The sequence below is a fragment of the Dendrobates tinctorius genome, unplaced genomic scaffold (assembly GCF_039654945.1).
Source record: "Dendrobates tinctorius isolate UK_male_01 unplaced genomic scaffold, ASM3965494v1 ptg000254l, whole genome shotgun sequence".
Taxonomy (NCBI): Eukaryota; Metazoa; Chordata; class Amphibia; order Anura; family Dendrobatidae; genus Dendrobates; species Dendrobates tinctorius.
In genome coordinates this window covers 24,498,864-24,519,637 of record NW_027361921.1, presented here as the reverse complement: position 1 = coordinate 24,519,637, position 20,774 = coordinate 24,498,864, and the positions used below count along the sequence as shown (strand labels likewise).

Genomic DNA, 20,774 nt, shown 5'->3' with positions numbered 1-20,774 from the left:
AGATGTGAAGGTAACTGTTGGGTCCTATAGGGAGAAGGATATCACTCCATAACAAAGATGCAAAAATCAAGAAGGTGCTTGTAAAGCTAATTGCAATGACCTGCTACAGTCAGATCGAGGTTGACTGTCTGTCATACCTGAGACACCCATGACACCAGCCTAAGGCACACCTGTGCAATGATCATGCTGTCTAATCAGCATCTTTATATGCCATACCTGTCAGGGGGATGGATTATCTCGACAAAGGAGAAGTGCTCACTAACACAAATTTAGACAAATATGTGAACAATATTGGAGAAAAAAAGGCATTTTGTGTACATAGAATAAGTCTTATATCTTTGAGTTCAGCTCATGAAAAATTTGATCAAAAACAAAAGTGCTGCGTTTCTATTTTTGTTCAGTGTACATATCATATTGAAAAGTGTTTTTCTCTCAGAATATTCTCCGAAGCAGGCAAATTTGAATTTTAAATCATCCACTCATCTCTAGTTATCATCTATTGTACCTTATTTTTAACAAAGTATTAATAGTAGTTTGCATTAGTTCTGTAATAATCATCTAGAATTAAATATTAGCTTCTGATTAGGTCTGATAGGGACTGACATCCAGAGTAATGTGCTTCTAAATCTATGAGATTCTAGCATTTTCATTTATTATATTTTAAGACTGCAGATTTTACTGTTTATAAACTATTACAACTTTGCCTCATTCTTTTTGCTGTTGTTTTTTTATCTTTAGGTGTTGGAGCAGACAAATTCTGTGATAGTTATGTCTTTTGTGGTCCAAGTGCTGCTTCAGAACTTGAAACCAAAGGTGTGGTCAAACTTTTTGAGAAAGTGAAATCCAACATGCTCATGTACCTTACAGTTCACAACTATGGAAGACTTATTCTTCTTCCTTATGGATATCAGCAGAATCAATCTGCAAATCATAATGAAATGGTAAGTATCTTTAAAGCAAGATGAATTTAAAGACAAATTAAAGAGTTTGGTCCATTACTTCAAAAGTCCTTTCTAAATATCTATCTTTACACCCTTAGCACTTTTGTAATTATCTTTGAGAGGAGTCTAAAATGGGAAGTCACAGGAAGCTAGGCTGTACTCACTTCCTTGCATTGTCTATCTCCCCTCCTGGAGTAGGAAATCATCAGCGCTGCATTTATTTACTAGAGTTTTTGCATCACTTCCCTCAAGATATCTTGAAACCATGGTGTTTCAAGCTGCAAGAGAGGTGACTGGAGCACCAGCACTCTGCTTCTTTCGGGCAACGCTGCTGTCACTCACTGCTTCTATCATCGCTCCCTCACTATGTCTTTTTTCACAGTTAGAAACCACAGAAGCAGAGATCGAAGCAGAGTGCGGGCACTCCACTCCTCCACTCACCTCTCCCACAGCTTCTATCAGCACCGTGAAACCAGAACATCTTCAGAGAGGTGTGATACAAGAAACTGTAGTAAATGAGTCCTGATGACATTCTGTTCTAGGAGAGTTGATAGATTCTGCAGAGTAGTGAGTGCTACCCTGTCCTCCTGTAATGGCCGGTTTGTGACTCTTTTCAAAGAAAGCATAACAGTAAGTGAGGTAAAAGAAAAAACATATTTAGGAATTTGATAGGGAGAAGTGTAGGACATTTTATAATAAAGCCAATTACGAAAGTGGCTAGGGTATAAAGATAGATGGTTAGAAAGGATATTGTCAGTACTGGACCACCCCGTTAACAGTTAAAGTAGATCTAAGTTCACAATTCTTAAAGCTTTAGAGAAATTTATAATTTTCTTTACACCAGTTTTCTTGGATAAAACAGTAGCAAAGTATGGTACAGCTAGCGTCTACACAAAAAAATTTATTTTTTTACTTTTATGGATGGGGCTTTTCAAAATGGGCAATCATCATGGCCAACCATAATGCATTAGACTTACTACAGTGTACACCAGAATACTGACATACTGTACAATGTTGCTGAAATGTACTCCAGATCATATCTGACATAGATTTCCTTTTCTGACAGACAGAGTCCAATCCATTGTCTCGTCAAATCTATTAAGAGTAAACACTCTTAAAAATTTGGCACATTTTGCTCAAGTGGGATTAAGGTTCAAGACTGGTATATGATAAATTCCTCCTGTGTATCTACACACAGGTTGGATACTGTGAAGTGTATTATTTGCTATTATGACCTATTTAAAGGGAACCTTTGTCCTCGTTTTTCAGCTCCACTGCCTTTCGGGGTTTATCTAATCTGAAAGATAAGCAAAACAAGTTTTATTATACTCACCTGGGGCCGGTCCGATCCAATGGGCGTCGCAGGTCTGGGTCAGGCACCTTCCATCTTTATGCAATGTTGTCATCTTCCTTGCTACATGTCGTGGCTCCTGCGCAGGCGTACTGATTTGCCCAGTTGAGGGCAGAGCCAAGTACTGCAGTGCGTAGGCACCAGGAAAGGTTAGAGAGGCCCAGGGTCTAGAATGCTGTAGATAAGCCCAGAAAGGTAGTGGCCGCAGCTTATAGCTGAAAAACGAGGTGACAGGTTCCCTTAAAGGCATAATTAAAAGGGTTGTGGGTGGCCCTCCCAGGGCCGTGGGGTACTCGGTACCAGCCCGGTGTCAGGGGAATGTGTCACAGCGGCGGTGACCCGGTCCGTGGCCCTGGGCGCCCAAGTAATGGGGGGAAATGTATTATAGTTTAAGTGGAATAGAATAGTTTGTGACGCCACCTGTGGTGCTCGGCAAGGGAGGTGTTAAGCCGACGCTGCAGATAGATCCTCTGGGACAGATGGTATTGTGCAGCAGTGATGGTATAGCCCTCGACAGGCAGGGCTGATGTCCTAGGGCAGTGTAGTTGTAATGGTTGTGGAAAGGCACAGGCTGCATAAAGGATGGTACCCAGATGTAGCAGTGCTGAGCGGGTTGGCGCAAGAATGAATGGAGGGCACCGAGACTTGCAGTTCCAAAGCTTTACTCCCAGTCTGCGGTACACAATGGTGGCTGCCTCCGGGCCGTGTCCTCCGGGTCTGAGACTCAGCCAACCTCCAGGACAGATGGAAAGCTCCTCTCCAACACTCCGCCATCATGTACCTTTCCTGAACAACTCCTCTATTGCGTCTTGAAGTGTGAAGAGCTCCAGTACCGTAGTACTCTGGAGTTCCTCCTGTCAGATGTTCCGAAGAACTCTACTCGTATGGCAGACAGCTGTAGCCTGCTTCAGGGAGTTCCTTCTCCTGAGTCCCGGCTCTCTAAATCAGTTGCTGTTGTGACCCAAGTCTTAGATGGGAGTAGTGCATTTACAGTCAACTACTCCACTGGTGTCTGCTGCAGAACCAAAAGTGTTCATTCAACCTCGGGGACCGGCCCCGGCCTTGCACTGAGAATCTATCGGCAGGGTTCCTCTTCCAACCCACGTCTCCTCTCTGTTCTCTCTACTCCTTCATTCTGTACTGATCCTTCTCATCCTTCTCTCTCTTATGGAAGCTTAGGTTGCAGTTCTACGTCTTTCTCCTTCTTTCCCTTTCCCGTGCCAGCTGGCTCAGATCACTGAGGCAGCTGCAGCACTCCTTCCTCCATCCCTTCTTCCAGGGATCCTCACTCCTGTCTGAGTGACTTCTTACCCGCCTGACCTTCTTCCAGACTGAACCTGTAATCCTACACTTTCCCACTCTTTTATATATCTCAACTCCACCCACCTCCCAGCACATCCAGTGTTCCAAGCAGGGAACCACCAGAGGTGCTCTGCTACTCTCTAAGCACTGAGCTGCAATGTGGTTGTGCAGAACTCCCCTGTTGTGTGGGGTGCGAGTTTTGGAGCGTGGAAAGGAGTTCCCACCTTACCTGGTTGGTGGGGCACTACACCTTAGGAGAAGGTGCAGTACCTCTGTGGTGACTGAGCCTCAGGGGCGCCACATAATGAGCGAACATGCTCGGATATGCTCAGATAACGTCTTAGCCGAGCATATTGGAGTGCTCGCATATTATGTTTGAGACCCTGCCGGCTACATTATTTGCAGCTGTTAGACAGCCTGAACACATGCGGGGATTGTCTGTTTTTTAGGACATTCTCACATGTGTTGAGGCTGTCTAACAGCCGCAAACCATGCAGCCGCAAGGACTCGTACTTAATATAAGAGCACTCCAATATGCTCGGATAACACCCAAGTGTCCTCGGATAAGACATCCGAGCACGATCGCTCATCACAAATAGCAACTCATCAGCGTCATGCTATTAGAACAGCGCGCCCTCCCTGCCAATGCTCTGTAAATGCAGTCAGAGTATGACAACAGTGGCATTTCACAGGTTAACAACTGTGGGTGGGATGGCTCCACCAGCATCTGTTAAACGAAGGTGATAGCCGAATATCACAGCCATCATAAGCCAAGAAAGATGCAGGTTCAGCTTGTAATCCTGCATCAAAGCAGGGAGCTGCAATAGGACATAAATGTATGCTCTATTGTAGCAAGGGTAATATGTAAGTATTCAAAGTCTAAAACTTGCTACTTTTCTAAAATGATATCAAATTTCAGATATATTCAGAAAAAAACACTAAACTTATCAGCCAAAATTTACCAGTAACATAAAGTACAATGTGTCACAAAAAAATTCTCAGAATCACTGAAATATGCAGAAGCAATCCGGAGTTATTACCTCATAAAGTGGTACATCAGATTTGCACAATAGGGCTTAATCATAAGGCCGGCGTCACACACAACATGCAAAAAATGGTCTGTTTTACACGGCCGAGAATTGCTGAAATGTTCCCTGAACAGTGATCCATATGTCATCCGTGTGCAATGCGAGGATGCAATTTTCTCACATCTATGCATCTGTGACATCCGTATGACATGTGTATGGCTTGCAAAATGGACATATAATGGATCCATAGCCTCAAATATTAGTGAAAACATATACACAGTCTATATGAATATATATATATATATATATATATATATACACTGCTCAAAAAAATAAAGGGAACACCTAACAATAGAATATAGCTCCAAGTAAATCAGACTTCTGTGAAATCAAACTGTCCATTTAGGAAGCAACACTGATTGACAATCAATTTCACATGCTGTTGTGCAAATGGAATAGATAACAGATGGAAATTATTGGCAACTAGCTGGAGAGCCCGGCGTTGCCCAGGCATAGTACCTAACTGTGGGTCCCGCTGTCTTCCTTAACAGCCCTGCTCTCCACCCGCCATCACGCTCTGTCCTTCCGCAGCTCCACTGTCCACCCGCTGTCCCGTTCTATCCCTCCGCAGCCGTGCTCTACATCCATGTCCCGCTTTCCCTCCACAGCCTGGCTCTCTTCCTCCACAGCCCTGCTCTCCCGCTCTCTCCCTCAACAGCCCCGCTCTTTCTTTACAGCCCCGCTCTCTCCCTCCACAGCCCCGCTGTCTTCCTCCACAGCCCTGCTGTCCCGCTCTCTCCCTCCACAGCCCCGCCCTGTTCCTTCATAGCCCTGCTCTCCCACTCTCTCCCTCCACAGCCCCACTCTCTTGCTTCACAGCCCCGCTCTCCCGCTTTCTCCCTTCACAGACCCGCTCTCTTCCTTTACAGCCTCGCTCTCCCGCTCTCTCCCTCCACAGCCCCGCTGCCTTCCTCCACTGCCTTGCTGTCCCACTCTCTCCCTCCACAGCCCCGCTGTTTTCCTCCACAGGCCCACTCTCCCGCTCTCTCCCTCCACAGCCCTGCTCTCTTCCTTCACAGGCCTGCTCTCCCGCTCTCTCCCTTCACAGCCCCGCTCTCTTCCTTCACAGCCCTGCTCTCCTGCTCTCTCCCTCCACAGCCCCGCTGTCTTCCTCCACAGCCCCGCTCTCCATGCATCAAGCGCGGTGATGCCGGGACCAGAAGAGAGAGCAGCGCAGATTGTTCGGCTGGAGTGGGCGAAGCTAGAGCGCGCGTGATTGGGCAGCCTGTGGGGGGCGTGGCCTAGCACTGTAGTAGGCCGCAGTAGAAGCCGGGGACTAAATTTAGGCCAGGAAGCTGCAGGGGAGAGGGGGGATAGCGCGATTGGCGACGGGGAGCACAGACTGAGCCGGGACAGGGCTGGGAGGGTGCCAGCACTATTCTCCTATCTTACTCTCTGGTCAAGAGGCCCCTGTCCTGAAGACTGTCTTCCTCCACCACAGCCTCGCTCTCCATGCACCGTGCTGCTGTATCCGTCCTCAGCCCCGCTCTCCATCCGTGTCCCACTCTGATGCTTCGTGATTGGTTGGTGTCCCACTCTGCATCTTCTTGATTAACCATATGTGTGTGTGATACACACACATATACATACATACATACATAAATTCACTTTTAACAAAAGTGTTGAAGTCACAAAATGGAGCATATACGAACCCATCATAAATTAAATACTACTATTAAGCCCCTTACTAAATATTGGACCCATCATTGAGTTCAAGAACATACGGAGAAACCGACAAAGCACACATATGAACCCAAAAAAATCAAAAGTACAAAAATCTTTATTTAGTAAATTACATACATCACATAAACATTAAAAGGTGGCAAACCCAAATGGAGATACCACCACCCACATACCCTCTATTAGGAAGCAAGCAAAAATTCAAGGCACATCGCTACTGTATATCTAGCCACAAAACATTGCACTAATAGGCAAGCACACAGATCACAAGATTAAGGTGAGCACTAAATCACACTAAAAGTTAGATACAGTGTCTGAGTGCAGATATAAAGCTTACCTCCTGTGGGTGGTGATATCAGCCCCTACGTACGTTTCGGCACTCAGCCTTCTTCCGGGGGTTGACATCACACCTGCAGGAGTGTATCTTTATGTGAAAACCTGTCCAATCATGAATCCCTTCACAAAAATCCATTTTCTCACGCTGGATGCTATAGGCCATCTGATTCCTGTCCAATCATAAATCCCCTCACAAGTCACCATCTTCCTACACAAAATATCATAGGCCATCTGATAGTAGGGGTAGGGCATATTAAATCCCAGATATGTGGGGACCAATAGGTATCAATGGGGGAATGTCTATTCTACAAGAATGGGTGGCATATTTTAGTAATTCCACCAATCCGCTTAAAGCATCCCTCATAAGCCATCCCACCATGTAACTAAGATAGCCCATCTACTACACCAAAATGGAGAATCCTATATCACTAGAGTGTCCCGGCAGCGCCATCCCAAAATGGCGCATGTCACACCGACAAGCGACCCGGGCGAACCGCCCGACGCGGCAAGACGCCGAGCCCCGGGGACGTGAGCCAGGCCCCTCCCATGTCTGACGTAGGAGGACCAGGCCCACGTGACCGGGACACGGCGTCAGACGCCACATCGAGCGATGCACCCGAGACACCTGGCGGGCGCACGTGCAGTGGGTGCACTCCGGTCAGTCTAGAAATTATGCTTAGGGAGTGATCATGTAATACGCTGCTTACATCAAAGAAACGTAAATCTAAAGACCTCTATCCAACTAAAGGGACATCTAAAACCTGAGGCAAAAAAGTATATAAATCTACATATAGGAGGGCACATATTTATGAAAGCCTAGTAGTATAATTAGATATAAAGGAAGTGATCACGAGCACCGACAATAATAGTCCGAGATCTTATAAGGAAATATGAGAAAGATCACCCGTAGCTACCTCAAAACCACCGATCTAAAAACAAGGTGGAAAATTATAAGATATTAGTCAAAAAGACCCTCAGAATTACATTATATATATAGGGATCACCAAAGAAAATAATATATGTATATAAGAGCAACCCAATCCTGCATAACGACATTCTGAAAATATAGTATATTAGTTCCAGAAAAGGCAAATTATGCCTGCTGAAGAGATTAACACGATGACATATATGAATAGCAATAATATATGATGACATAAATAACATGTACTATATAAAAAAAAATACAAAATTCCACAAAAATCAAGGAATAAAATGTAATAATCACCATATATATATCACAAAAAATACAAACATTGATGTCTAAAGTGAAATTCTTCTCAAATAATCCAGTCCTATGTAGCCGTAGTATATGGTATTACTGGATAGTCGCCATGTACACATCATAGCAATACACACATTAATTACGGAAATGAAGTCCCTCTTATCAAATCCAAACATATGTAACCCCAATACGTAATGTTGCTTGATGTTCAGGTCTATGTTAGAGCAAATTGACAATATATCTCAAATGCATGATGTTGCTTGATGTTTAGCTCTACGCTGAAGCAAGTTCAGCGAAGGGTCCACTCAGAACACAAAGATACGCTCTACAAATAGACAAAAGGAATTAAAATCAATAAAAAACAACAAACAAGGTGAAATAAAAATTGACCAGAATGGTTTAGAGGAATGGAACGAAGCTGCAAGACTCATTCAAACCGTGTGGATGTATGGTTCTCAGAGTCCAAATCCATTTTGTTTCAAGTCTCGCCAGAGGTCGGCTTACTTCACCCCCCCTAACATCATGAAGAATTCTATCTATACCCCTAACCTTTAATCCCTTGGGATCACTTTGATTAAATAATTTGAAGTGTCTGGGTATCGTGCGTAGATGGTCCACACGTCTCCTCCCTGGCAGCAATAATATCACGCACGTGTTCTCTTACCCGTATTTTTAAAGCTCTCATAGTGAGGCCTATATAAATCATGTTGCAGGGGCAACGAGCGTAGTAAACTACTGCCTTGGTGGAGCATATGATCGATTGTGTTATTTTATAATGCTTACTATTGTCAGAGGAGGAAAAGGTAGTGGCACGTTCTATATTCGAACATGCTACACATTTACCACATGGGGCACATCCCCATTTAGGTTTAGATGTTTGGACAAATGGAAGTTGTTGTTGATCATTCTTCTCATAGTGACTATGAACCAATATGTCCCTCAAATTCTTACTACGCCGTGCAGTAATGTTCGGAGCAGGCGATAAATACATGCCAAGTGTTTTATCAGCGAGGAGTACAGGCCAATACTTGGCCATAATTTTCCTCATTAGCTCCCTTTGAGAATGATAGGTGGTAATCATTCGAACCTTGTTAATATCATTATTCTTAGCATTGCCACCTGGAGCATAGATCAAATCGTGTCTCCTCTGACTCATGGCTCGATCCTGTGCCTTTTTAATCTGTCTCCTGCTATAACCCCTTGCCATAAACCTCTGTTTTAAATCAGCCGCTCTTCTACAGAAATCCTCATGTGAAGAGCAGATGCGTCTAACTCTCAGAAATTGTCCAGTCGGTACTGATTTAATGACCTGTGTAGGATGGGTTGACTGCGCATGTAGCAAAGAATTTGTAGCTGTTTCCTTCCTGTATATATACGTCAGTTAAAAACCTTGACTGTCACGTTTGAATGTATGTCAAAGTGACATACATTCACTTTTATATATAGAGATTATCAAGACACCCTCAATAAAGGAGTGGTTCTGCAGGTGGGGACCACAGACCACATCTCAGTACCAATGCTTTCAGGCTGATGTTTTGGTCACTTTTGAATGTTGATTGTGCTTTCACACTCGTGGTAGCATGAGACAGACTCTACAACCCACACAAGTGGCTCAGGTAGTGCAGCTCATCCAGGATGGCACATCAAAGTGAGCTGAGGCAAGAAGGTTTGCTGTATCTGTCAGGCTAGTGTCCAGAGGCTGGAGGTGCTACCAGGAGACAAGCCAGTACACCAGGAGATGTGGAGGGGGCCGTAGGAGAACAACAACCCAGCAGCAGGACCGCTACCTCCACCTTTGTGCAAGGAGGAACAGGAGGAGCACTGCCAGAGCCCTGTAAAATGAAGTCCAGCAGGCTACAAATGTGCATGTGTCTGCACAAATGGTTAGAAACCGACTCCATGAGGATGGTCTGAGGGCCTGACATCCACAGATTGGGATTGTGCTTACAGCCCAACACTGTTTAGGATGCTTAGCATTTGCCACAAAACACCAGGATTGGCAAATTCACCACTGGCACCCTGTGCTCTTCACAAATCAAAGCAGGTTGACACTGAGCACATGTGACAGACGTGACAGAGTCTGGAGACGCCGTGAAGAGCGATCTGCTGCCTGCAACATCCTTCAGCATGACCGGTTTGGCAGTGACTCATTAATGGTGCAGGGTGGCATTTCTTTGGAGGGCCGCACAGCCCTCTATTTGCTCGCCAGAGGTAGCCTTACTGCCATTAGGTACCAAGATGAGATCCTCAGACCCCTTGTGAGACATATGCTGGTGCGGTTATCCCTATGTTCCTTCTAATGCAGGACAATGCCAGACCCCATGTGGCTGGAGTGTGTCAGCAGTTCCTGCAAGATGAAGGCATTGAAGCTATGGACTGGCCTGCATGTTCCCCAGACCTGAATCCGATTGAGCACATCTGGGATATAAATGTCTCGCTCCATCCGCCAACATCACGCTGCACCACAGATTGTCCAGGAGTTGGCGGATGTTTTATCCAGGTCTGGGAGGAGATCCCTCAGGAGACCATCCGCCGCCTCATCAGGAGCATGTCCAGGCGTTGTACAGTAGAGAGGTCATACAGGCACGTGGAGGCCACACACAATACTAAGCATCTTTTCCTTGTCATGAGGCATTTCCACTGAAGTTGGATCAGCCTGTAATTTGATTTTCCACTTTGATTTTGAGTATCATTCCAAATCTTGACCTCCATAGGATATTCATTTTGATTTACATTGAAAATTTTATAGTTCTGAATACATTCCAGTATGCAATGAATAAATTAATAAAAATTTGCAACTGGAATATTTCATTCAGAGATATCTAGGATGTGGTATTTTAGTGTTCCCTTTATTTTTTTGAGCAGTGTGTATGTGTGTATATATATATATATATATATATATATATATATATATATATATATATATATATACATATAGTGCTGCATATACATATAGTGCTGCATATACACATATATATACATCAGTGAGACACACATACACACATATATATATATATATATATATATATATATATATATATATATATATACCGTATTTTCCGCCTTGTAAGACGCCCTTTTTTTCCCCCAAAATTGAGGGGAAAAAGGGGGTGCATCTTACAAAGAGGATACACCTTTGCACTGCCGCTGAGGGTACTTGCCGCGGCACTCTGTGCCCTAATGCTGCCGCTGCGCTGTCCGCCGGTTCTTACCGCCACCGCCACGCTCCTGTCCCCCGGTGGTTTCTGCCGCCGCGCTCTGTCCCGTTCAGCGTGGGGGGTCTCTGCCTCTCCATACCTGCTTTCCTGCGGCTTTCTTCCTGGAAAATGGCCGCCGCGCATGCGCAGATGGACATCTCGGCACTGAAATCTCGGGAGATGAGATTTCAGTGCTGACAGAGCGCGGCGGCGGCAGAAACCACCGGGGAACAGGAGCGTGGCGGTGGCGGTAAGAACCGGCGGACAGCGCAGCGGCAGCATCAGGGCACAGAGTGCCACGGCAAGTACCCTCAGAACGGGACAGAGCGGGGCGATGGCGGCAAACACCGGGGGACAGGAGCGCAGCGGTGGCGGTAAGAACCGGGGGACAGAGCGTGGCGATAGCGGTAAGAACCGGGGGACAAAGCGCGGAAGTGGTGACAAGCACTGGGAGACAGAGTGCGGCGGTGGTGGCAAGCAGGCACCGGGGGACAGAGCGTGCCGGTGGTGGCAAGCATCAGGGGGCAGTGGGCGGCGGCAGTATCAGACACTGGCAGCGACACACTGCACATCAAAACACCCCCTCATCCCAGCAGCAATGTTCCACTCCGGCCTCCTCCATCACCACCCCTAGTAAGCAATAAGACGCCTGCATTATAAGATGCACCACCATTTTATTACAAAAAAGGTTTTTTCCTATTTTTCTCCTCAAAATTTGGGGTGCGTCTTATAATCCGGAGCGTCTTATAAAGCGAAAAATACGGTATATATATCTTTATATTTCATATAGAGCTAGATAGCAGAATAGCCGATAATTCAATTGTCGGCTTCTGTAAAATCATTGCATAATGCGACAGGATATGAGACATGGTCTACATACAGTAAACCATTGCATATCCTTTAGATTTACATATCCCTCACTAATAATGTTAGTAGTGTGTGTGTGTGAAAAATTTTGGAGCTGTAGATGTTAAATTGAAGAATTAAATCACGGAAAAAAACTGGCGCGGGCTCCTATGCTCGAGTTCACCGCGGGTCAGGCGGGGAGTCAGCACAGCGCCTTTTATAGGGTGGCTGAGGGCAAATGTTTTTAGCCAGGGGGGTCAAATAACCATGGTCCCTCTCTAGGCTATTAATATCTGCCCTCAGTCACTGGCTTTCCCTCTCTGGCAGAGAAAATTGTGCGGGAGTCCACGCCAGTTTTTTCCGTGATTCAATTCTTTAATTTAAAACCTACAGCTCCAAAATTTTACACACACACACTGCCAACGTTATTAGTGAGGGACATATATAAATCTAACGGATATGCAATGGTTTACTGTATGTAAACCATGTGTCATATCTTGTCCGGTTTTGTAATGATTTTACACAAGCCGACAATTGAATTATCACCTATTCTGCTATCTAAATCTCTATGAAATATATATACATATATGTGTGTGTGTGTGTGTGTGTCAATGACACAGTGTATATATATGTACCTATACGATGTGTATACATGTATTCTATCTATTCTCTTTTAACCTGTCAGTGTGATTTTACAGTATAGCGCACTGAATTGCTGACTTTTCGAAAGGACACTGGTGCATATTTCTTGCAAGTCACACTGATGGTCCATGTGGTATCCGTTTTTTTCTCGCACCCATAGACTTGCATTGGCGATTCTTGGGCTTAATACGGTGCAAATCGCAGCATGCTGCGATTTCTCTCACACATATAATAGGGGCAGAAAAAACACGGATGATGGGAGATGCCCCATAGATTAACATTGGTCAAAGTGCTATGCAATTTTTTTTTGCATAGCACTCGTCCGTATTTCTCTCTAGTGTGACTCTGGCCTTAAGCATTACATTTTGGATACATTTAGTTCTTAGAAATGTACTTAAAACGTTTTTTTTTCGTTATGCTAAAAAACTTTAACCGTTTATATTTTTTAATACCAGATGATCGCTGCCAATCTAGCTGCTGACAAAATGGCAGAAAAACATGGTGAGGGTTACATAGTGGGATCATCATCTGTGATTTTATGTAAGTACAATTCAGTCTTGTAATCAAGTTTCAGATTGTCGGTAATTTGAATATTTTTTTAATAGAGTGACGACTCATGCAGACCTCAGTGATATTTCTCACACACAAGATAATTACCTACTAGCTTGGCCCGTGCGAAATTTTCACACATTGGTCGTCGGGGGCGCAAGCAATTTCAGAAAAAGGAAACTGGTCAAATGTAAATGTATTTCATGAGCTGATGAACACAGACAGGTTTTTATATATGTTGGTTGGTAATACAATAAATTGCTTTGATAATTAGAGGCCAAAAAATGTTTTCTGGTTGAGGTACCACCTGCAGGTCATTGTGTTTTTCTGTAGGTTTATGAAAATAAATGTTTAAACTGTATTCAGTGATAAAATCGTGAATGTGTGGTTTGTTTGGCTGTTTTCTTGCTGAAGGGAGCAAGTTTACCTTTCAAATGGTGTATCATGTGTGTGGGGGGGGGGAAGTAATCAGCAAAAAAGCAGTGAATGTTTACGAATGCGTTGGCAGTGTGCTTTGGGGTACTGCGGTGCCACCTGCAGGAAAATTTTCCTTACTGCAGGTTTATGAAAATTAATGTTTAACCCCTTCACCCCCAAGGGTGGTTTGCACGTTCATGACCAGGCCAATTTTTACAATTCTGACCACTGTCCCTTTATGAGGAAATAACTCTGAAATGCTTCCATGGATCCCGGTGATTCTGACACTGTTTTCTCCTGACATATTGTACTTCATGATAGTGGTAAAATTTCATTCAAATAACTTGCGCTTATTTGTGAAAAAAACGGAAATTTGGCGAAAATTTTGAAAATTTCGCAATTTTCCAACTTAGAATTGTTATGCCCTTAAATCACAGAGATACGCACACAAAAACTTGATAAGTAACATTTCCCACATGTTTACATCAGCATAATTTTGGAACCAAAATTTTTTTGTTAGGAAGTTATAAGGGTTAAAAATTGACCAGCGATTTCTCATTTTTGCAACACCATTTTATTTTTACGGACCACATCACATTTGAAGCCACTTTGAGGGGTCTATATGATATAAAATACCCAAAAGTGACACCATTCTAAAAACTGCACCCCTTAAGGTGCTCAAAACCACATTCAAGAAGTTTATTAACCCTTTAGGTGCGTCACAGGAATTTTTTGAATATTTAAAAAAAAAATGAACATCTAACTTTTTTTCACAAAAAAAATACTTCAGGTTCAATTTTTTTTATTTTACCAAGGGTAACAGGAGAAATTTGACTGCAAATGTTATTGTGCAATTTGTCCTGAGTACGCTGATACCTGATATGTGGGGGGAACCACTGTTTCGACGCATGGCAGAGCTCAGAAGGGGAAGGAGCGCCGTTTGACTTTTTCAATGCAAAATTGGCTGGAATTCAGATCGGACGCCATGTCACATTTGGAGAGCCCCTGATGAACCTAAACACTGGAAACCCCCCACAAGTGACCCCATTTTGGAAACTAGACCCCCCAAGGAACTTTGAACCCACAAGGGCTCCACAGAAGTTTATAACGTACAGCGGTACAATTAAAAAATCATATTTTTTCCACAAAAATGATCTTTTCACCCCCAATTTTTATTTTCCCAAGGGTAACAGGACTCTAAAAGTTATTGTGCAAATTGTCCTGAGTACGCTGATACATGTGGGGGTAAACCACTATTTTGGCACATGGCAGAGCTCGGAAGGGAAGCAGCGCCATTTGACGTTTTTCGCTGGAATTGAGATCGGACACCATGTTGCGATTGGAAAACCTCTGATGTACCAAAACAGTGGAAACCCCACACAAATTACCCCATTTTGGAAACTAGACCCTCCAAGGAACTTATCTAGATGTGTGGTGAGCACTTTGACCCCTCCAGGGCGTGAAAATAAAAAATTCGTATTTTTTCCACAAACATGATCATTTAGTCACCATTTTTTTTATTTTCCCAAGGGTACCAGGATAAATTGGACCCCAAAAGTTGTTGTCCAATTTGTCCTGAGTACGCTGATACCCCATATGTGGGAGAAAACTACTGTATGGGCACACGTCGGGGCTCGGAAGGGAAGTAGTGACATTTTGGAATGGTCTGCGGGTGTCATGTTGCCTTTGGAGAGCCCCTAATGTACCTAAACAGTGGAAACCCTCCACAAATGACCCCATTTTGGAAACTAGACCCCCTAAGGAACTTATCTAGATGTGTGGTGAGCACTTTAAACCCCCAAGGGCTTCACAGAAGTTTATAATGCCCGGGCATGAAAATAAAAAAATCGTATTTTTTCCACAAACATGATCAACTAGTCTCCAATTTTTTTATTTTCCCAAGGGTAACAGGAGAAATTGGACCCAAAAGTTGTTGTCCAATTTGTCCTGAGTACGCTGATACCCCATACGTGGGAGAAAACTATTGTATGGGCACACATCGGGGCTCGGAAGGGAAGTAGTGACGTTTTGGAATGCAGACTTTGATGGAATGGTCTGGCGTGTCATGTGCGTTTGGAGAGCCCCTGATCTACCTAAACTATTGAAACTCCCCACAAGTGACCCCATTTTGGACACTAGACCCCCCACGGAACTTATCTAGATGTGTGGTGAGCACTTTGAACCCCCAAGTGCTTCACAGAAGTTTATAACGCCCGGGCGTGAAAATAAAAAAAATCATTTTTTTCCACAAAAATGATATTTTTGCCCCCAATTTTTTATTTTCCTAACGGTAACAAGATAAATTGGACCCCAAAAGTTGTTTTGCAATTTGTTCTGAGTAGGCTGATACCCTACATGTGGGGGTAAAACACCGTTTGGGCGCATGGCAGAGCTTGGAAGGGAAGGAGCACCATTTGACTTTTTCAACTCAGAATTGGCTGGAATTGAGATCAGATGCCATGTAGCATTTGGAGAGCACCTGATGTGCCCAAACAGTGGAAACCCCCAATTCTAACTCCAACCCTAACCCCAACACACCCCTAACTCTAATCTTAGCCCTAACCCTAGCCCTAACCCTAACCCTAACCCTAATGGGAAAATGGAAATAAATGCATTTTCTTTTAATTTTATTATTTTTCCCTTACTAAGGGGGTGATAACGGGGGGTTTGATTTACTATTTATGGCGGGTTTTATATTTGGCAGCTGTCAAACGCTAAAAGACGCTTTTTATTGTAAAAATAGTTTTTGCATCACCACATATTGAGAGCTATAATTTTTCCGCATTTTGACCCACCAAGTCATGTGAGGTCTTATTTTTTTGCGGGACGAGTTGACGTTTTAATTGGTACCATTTTCGGGCACGTGACATTTTTTGATCACTTTTTATTACGATTTTTGAGACGCAGAGTGAACAAAAACCAGCTTTTCATGAATTTCTTTTGGGGGGGTGCGTTTACACCATTCCGCGTGTGGTAAAATTGATAAAGCGGCTTTATTCTTCACGTCAGTACGATTACAGCGATACCTCATTTAGGTCGTTTTTTTATGTTTTGTCGGTTTTATGCAATGAAAACTATTTTATATAAAAAATAATTATTTTTGCATCGCTTTATTCTGCGAGCTATAACTGTGGCTCGTTTTTTGCGGGACAAGATGACGTTTTCAGTGGTACCATGGATATTTATATGCGTCTTTTTGATCGCGCGTTATTGCACTTTTTGTTTGGTGGTATGATAATAAATAATTATTTTTTGCTTCGTTTTTATTTTTATTTTTTAAGGGGTTCTCTAAAGGAGTTAACTAATGGGACAGTTTTATAGGGCAGGTCGTTACGGATGCGGCGATACCTAATATGTGTACTTTTATTGTTTTGTTTTTTTGATTTCCAAAAAATGGATTTATTGGGGGAATTTTTTTTTTTCTAATTTATTTGGCGATTTTTTTTTTAAATTATTTTAACACTTTTTTTTTTTTTTAACTTTATTACATTGTCCCAGGTGGGACATCACTGTCCTGTGACAGATCGCTGATCTGTCACATCACAGATCACTGTGACAGATCAGCGATTTCTCACAGGCACTGCTGCAGACTTCCTCATGCCTGCGCTTTGCAGGCACTGAGGAGGCCAGCTCCCTGCAGGCCCCCGAAGGCCCCCGTCGCCATCTTGGATTCGGGGGCCTGCAGGGAAGGAACACCCCGTAGCAGCGCTGCACATTGCGCTGCCGTGGGGGGCTCAGGGAAGCACGGAGGGAGCCCCCTCCCTGCCGATGCTTCCCTTTAACCCCCGGTACACCGTGATCATGTTTGATCGCGGTGTGCAAGGGGTTAACGTGTCGGGGCAGTCCGTGATAATTAGCTGACACCCGGCCGCGATCAGCGGCGTTCACCACGTGGGCGCCGCTGATCGCTGAGACGTACTATTCCGTCCATGGGCATAGGGGCTCGGGTCCCATGGACGGGATAGTACGTCTGATGTCAGGAAGAGGTTAAACTGTATTTTGTGATCAAATCGTGGATGTGTGGTTTGTTTGGCTATTTTCTTGCTGAAGGGAGCAAGTTTACCTTTGAAATGGTGTATCATTTGTCTGTGGGTGCAGTATGAATGGGGATACAAAGAAATCACCGAAAAACAGTATTTAGAAATAATAGAATAGATTTTCATCAGTATTTTTTATCTAATTTTCATTAGAAGTTGGTCAGTGTCAGATTTTTACCATGACACTTTCACCAGTTTTTCTGTTATGAAAAATAAACCTGAGGTTCTTAAGCTTCACCTATCAAACAGTTTGTGAAAAACAGACCACACACACATGGTACATGGATCTCATCAGGACCATTTTGTCCACAAAAATAGACGGACACGTGAATAGCCACATAGATAATCATACAATTTTTAATTATCTGTGAAAATCACGAATAGAACCTGTACAAGAAAAACTAATGTCTGAATGAGCCTTAACTAATCTTTCAACAGTTTTTTAATATTTTGCAGCCACTGTAATTGTTCGCAGTTGGTGAGGGATTGAGTCCTGAGACACCAACAAATCACTAAAAAGATCCCCTGTGGGCATGTTTAGGGCTGCCATCAGGGCATTACTACCCTTACTGGTGTATGGGTCCTGGTGAGGAGAAGTAAAGAGGAGGGGCCCGGTCTGGGTGAGATGCTAGCAGTGTTTCTCACCTATCCAGGCCGCCCCACTTTGCTTCTGCTCACCGTACCCCAGGGCATTGGTATCACTAGGCAGTTACATTTGGAACCTGAGCACTGCATCAAAAGCTTGATGCTTATCCTCATTAGAATGGAGCTCATGTGCGACTCAACCACTGATCCATTCATTCCCTCAGTGGCTACACTTGGCTTTTTCTGGAAGCCCCAAAGAGCATGAATGGAGCTGCAGACAGACATTCTACCTGCCACTGCATTTTAAAAAGAGGATAAAAAACCCCATTGTTCGGATCGGTGCGATTTCCAATGGTCTGGTTTTTCCAAGAGTGAACAGTGGGTCTGTGATAACATAGAAAGAGGGATGACTAGTCTGGGGCAACTAACGCCCCATGGGCTATTCAAAGCCTTTCTTAGCATAGCAAATGGGGACATTATAAATCCTTTTTTACATCTTGATTTCACTTAATAACGTTATAAGGCCACATGCACACATTGAGTATTTGGTGAGTTTTTTCCCCAGGATTTTGTAAGCCAAAACCAGGAGTGGATGAAAAATGCAGAAGTGGTGCAAATGTTTCTATTATGCTTTTCCTCTGACCGTTCCTCTCCTGGTTTTGGCTTATAAATACTGGGGTAAAAAACTCACCAAATACTTAATGTGTGCACATGACCTTAAGGGTTGGTTAGGCCAGGAATTTCCTCATGCACACGGCGTACCCAATGTTAAAGATAGGTATGCAGGATGCATGTAGAAGTAGGCGGACCTAAACGGAAGTGTGAAAGTGAGTGGAGCTTCAGGGAGTAACTACGCTGCCATCCGCAGAGCCCCGATACGCAAGTGTGAACATAGCCTTAGATGTCTTTATTGGGCCAATCACATTTGTGTTTCTTCTCAGTGGTGTTCACTGTTCACAGTCTCTAAAACACAGGAAAAAGGATACCGTATCTCAAAATTTGCAAAACAGACAAAATAATGCCAACTGGACTACACCATAAGGAAGGGCATTATAAAGCTATTTTTTGTGCTTTGCACAGGGGATTGGGGGTCTTACATACAACTTACTGTAAAAGAGACCTTAAATGTGGTGGTCTAACTTTATATTAGGAAAGCCACCTGGTGACAGATACCTTTAAATGGAAATAACCTGCAATTGGTAGCTAATTCACTATGTTAAAATAGAGATTTACAAGGGACGAAGATACAGATTCTATGGTTCCTAAGGCTGTGTGCCCACGTTGCATTTTTTTAAGCGTTTTTGATACATTTTTCGGGGTCAAACCGCATCAAAAATGCTTAACAGAAGCATCCAATTCATTTTAATGTATTTTGGCCATTTTGTGCCAATGGATGCGTTTTTTACTGCTAAGAAAACGCTTAGCGGTAAAAAACGCAGCATGTTCATTAATTTCCGCTTAGGGCCACGTTTTTGGCTATTTCCTATAGTCCAAAAGGCGCGCGGAAAAAACGCATCAAAAACGAGTGGCTTTTGCGCAAAAATTGCAGCAAAAAACGCGCGTTTTTTTTGAAAGGAGACCCGTTTCCTGAGCGTTTAAAAACGCTAACGTGGGCACATAGCCTAACTGTTGATAATCAGAAAGCTACAGACAAGAATTAGTGCTGTCATCTTATCCTTGACCTTCGTTGTGTCTCCTAAATTTCTTATTTCTATTTCCTCCTTCCTTCCAGATTATAATTCAGGGTCTTCTGCCGACTGGGCAGCTGACAATAACATTTCATTTGCGTACACCTTTGAATTAAGAGATGATGGTGAATTTGGATTTGAACTACCAGAAGATGAGATAAAACCTACTTGTGAAGAAACATTGACCGCTATGATGACCTTGTTTGAATACATGGATGAGAAATATCTGGAGCCACTTGACAGTGCAGTTGCTGTTGGTCCACTGTGGCTAAACATATTCCTAGCAATTTCTATCTGCCTAGTCTATGCTATCCCTCTTTAATTATATAGTTTTCATTTTCTTTTTTGTGTGATCTGTCTGTTATGGTAAATGCTAAATAGCTAAAGAGAGTCCACGATTCTGTAAAAAATATATATATAAATCTTCATTGTTTAGTACCCAGATGCTCCTCAACGATCAGTTATAGCTTTGCCTAATTTTCCAGTGACATTTTACTTTTTGTCTGTTTATAGTTAAATGATTTTCTAATGTTAAAAATTATGCATAGATTTCTGAAATGGTTTTATTTTTACTTACAAACTATTCTATTCTTTAAATTAAATATAATTGCAAAAAAAGTAATTGTTTCTATAAACATCATTTCCTGACAGCACCAAATAACCTCAAAACCCCAAGTCCCATCCATTGCTAACTCTAAAGCTGTCAGTATTTGTAAGACAAAACCAGGAGTGGAACAATCAGAGAGAAAGTATAATAGAAACGTGTCACCACTGTTACGGTTCTGCAGCACAGGACTAGGGTAGGAGGGGGAAAACTGACCCTGCACTGCGACTAGGCTGATGCCCTACGATGGAGTGGGTGACCCATTCCTTGTGAATAGACCCACCGACGA

At 43.4% G+C, this 20,774-nt stretch overlaps 1 protein-coding gene across 1 annotated transcript in view; it reads left to right on the top strand.

The window, feature by feature from the left end:
* Positions 1-20,493, top strand: part of LOC141067757 (carboxypeptidase O-like) — a 340,782-nt gene extending 320,289 nt beyond the window's left edge. Inside the window, exons 9-11 of the mRNA XM_073558228.1 lie at positions 739-941; positions 13,061-13,145; positions 19,926-20,493. Of these exons, the coding sequence (XP_073414329.1) occupies positions 739-941; positions 13,061-13,145; positions 19,926-20,203 (566 nt within the window). The 3' untranslated portion in view covers positions 20,204-20,493. The remainder of the gene's footprint in view (positions 1-738; positions 942-13,060; positions 13,146-19,925) is intronic.
* The last annotated feature ends 281 nt before the right edge of the window (positions 20,494-20,774 follow it).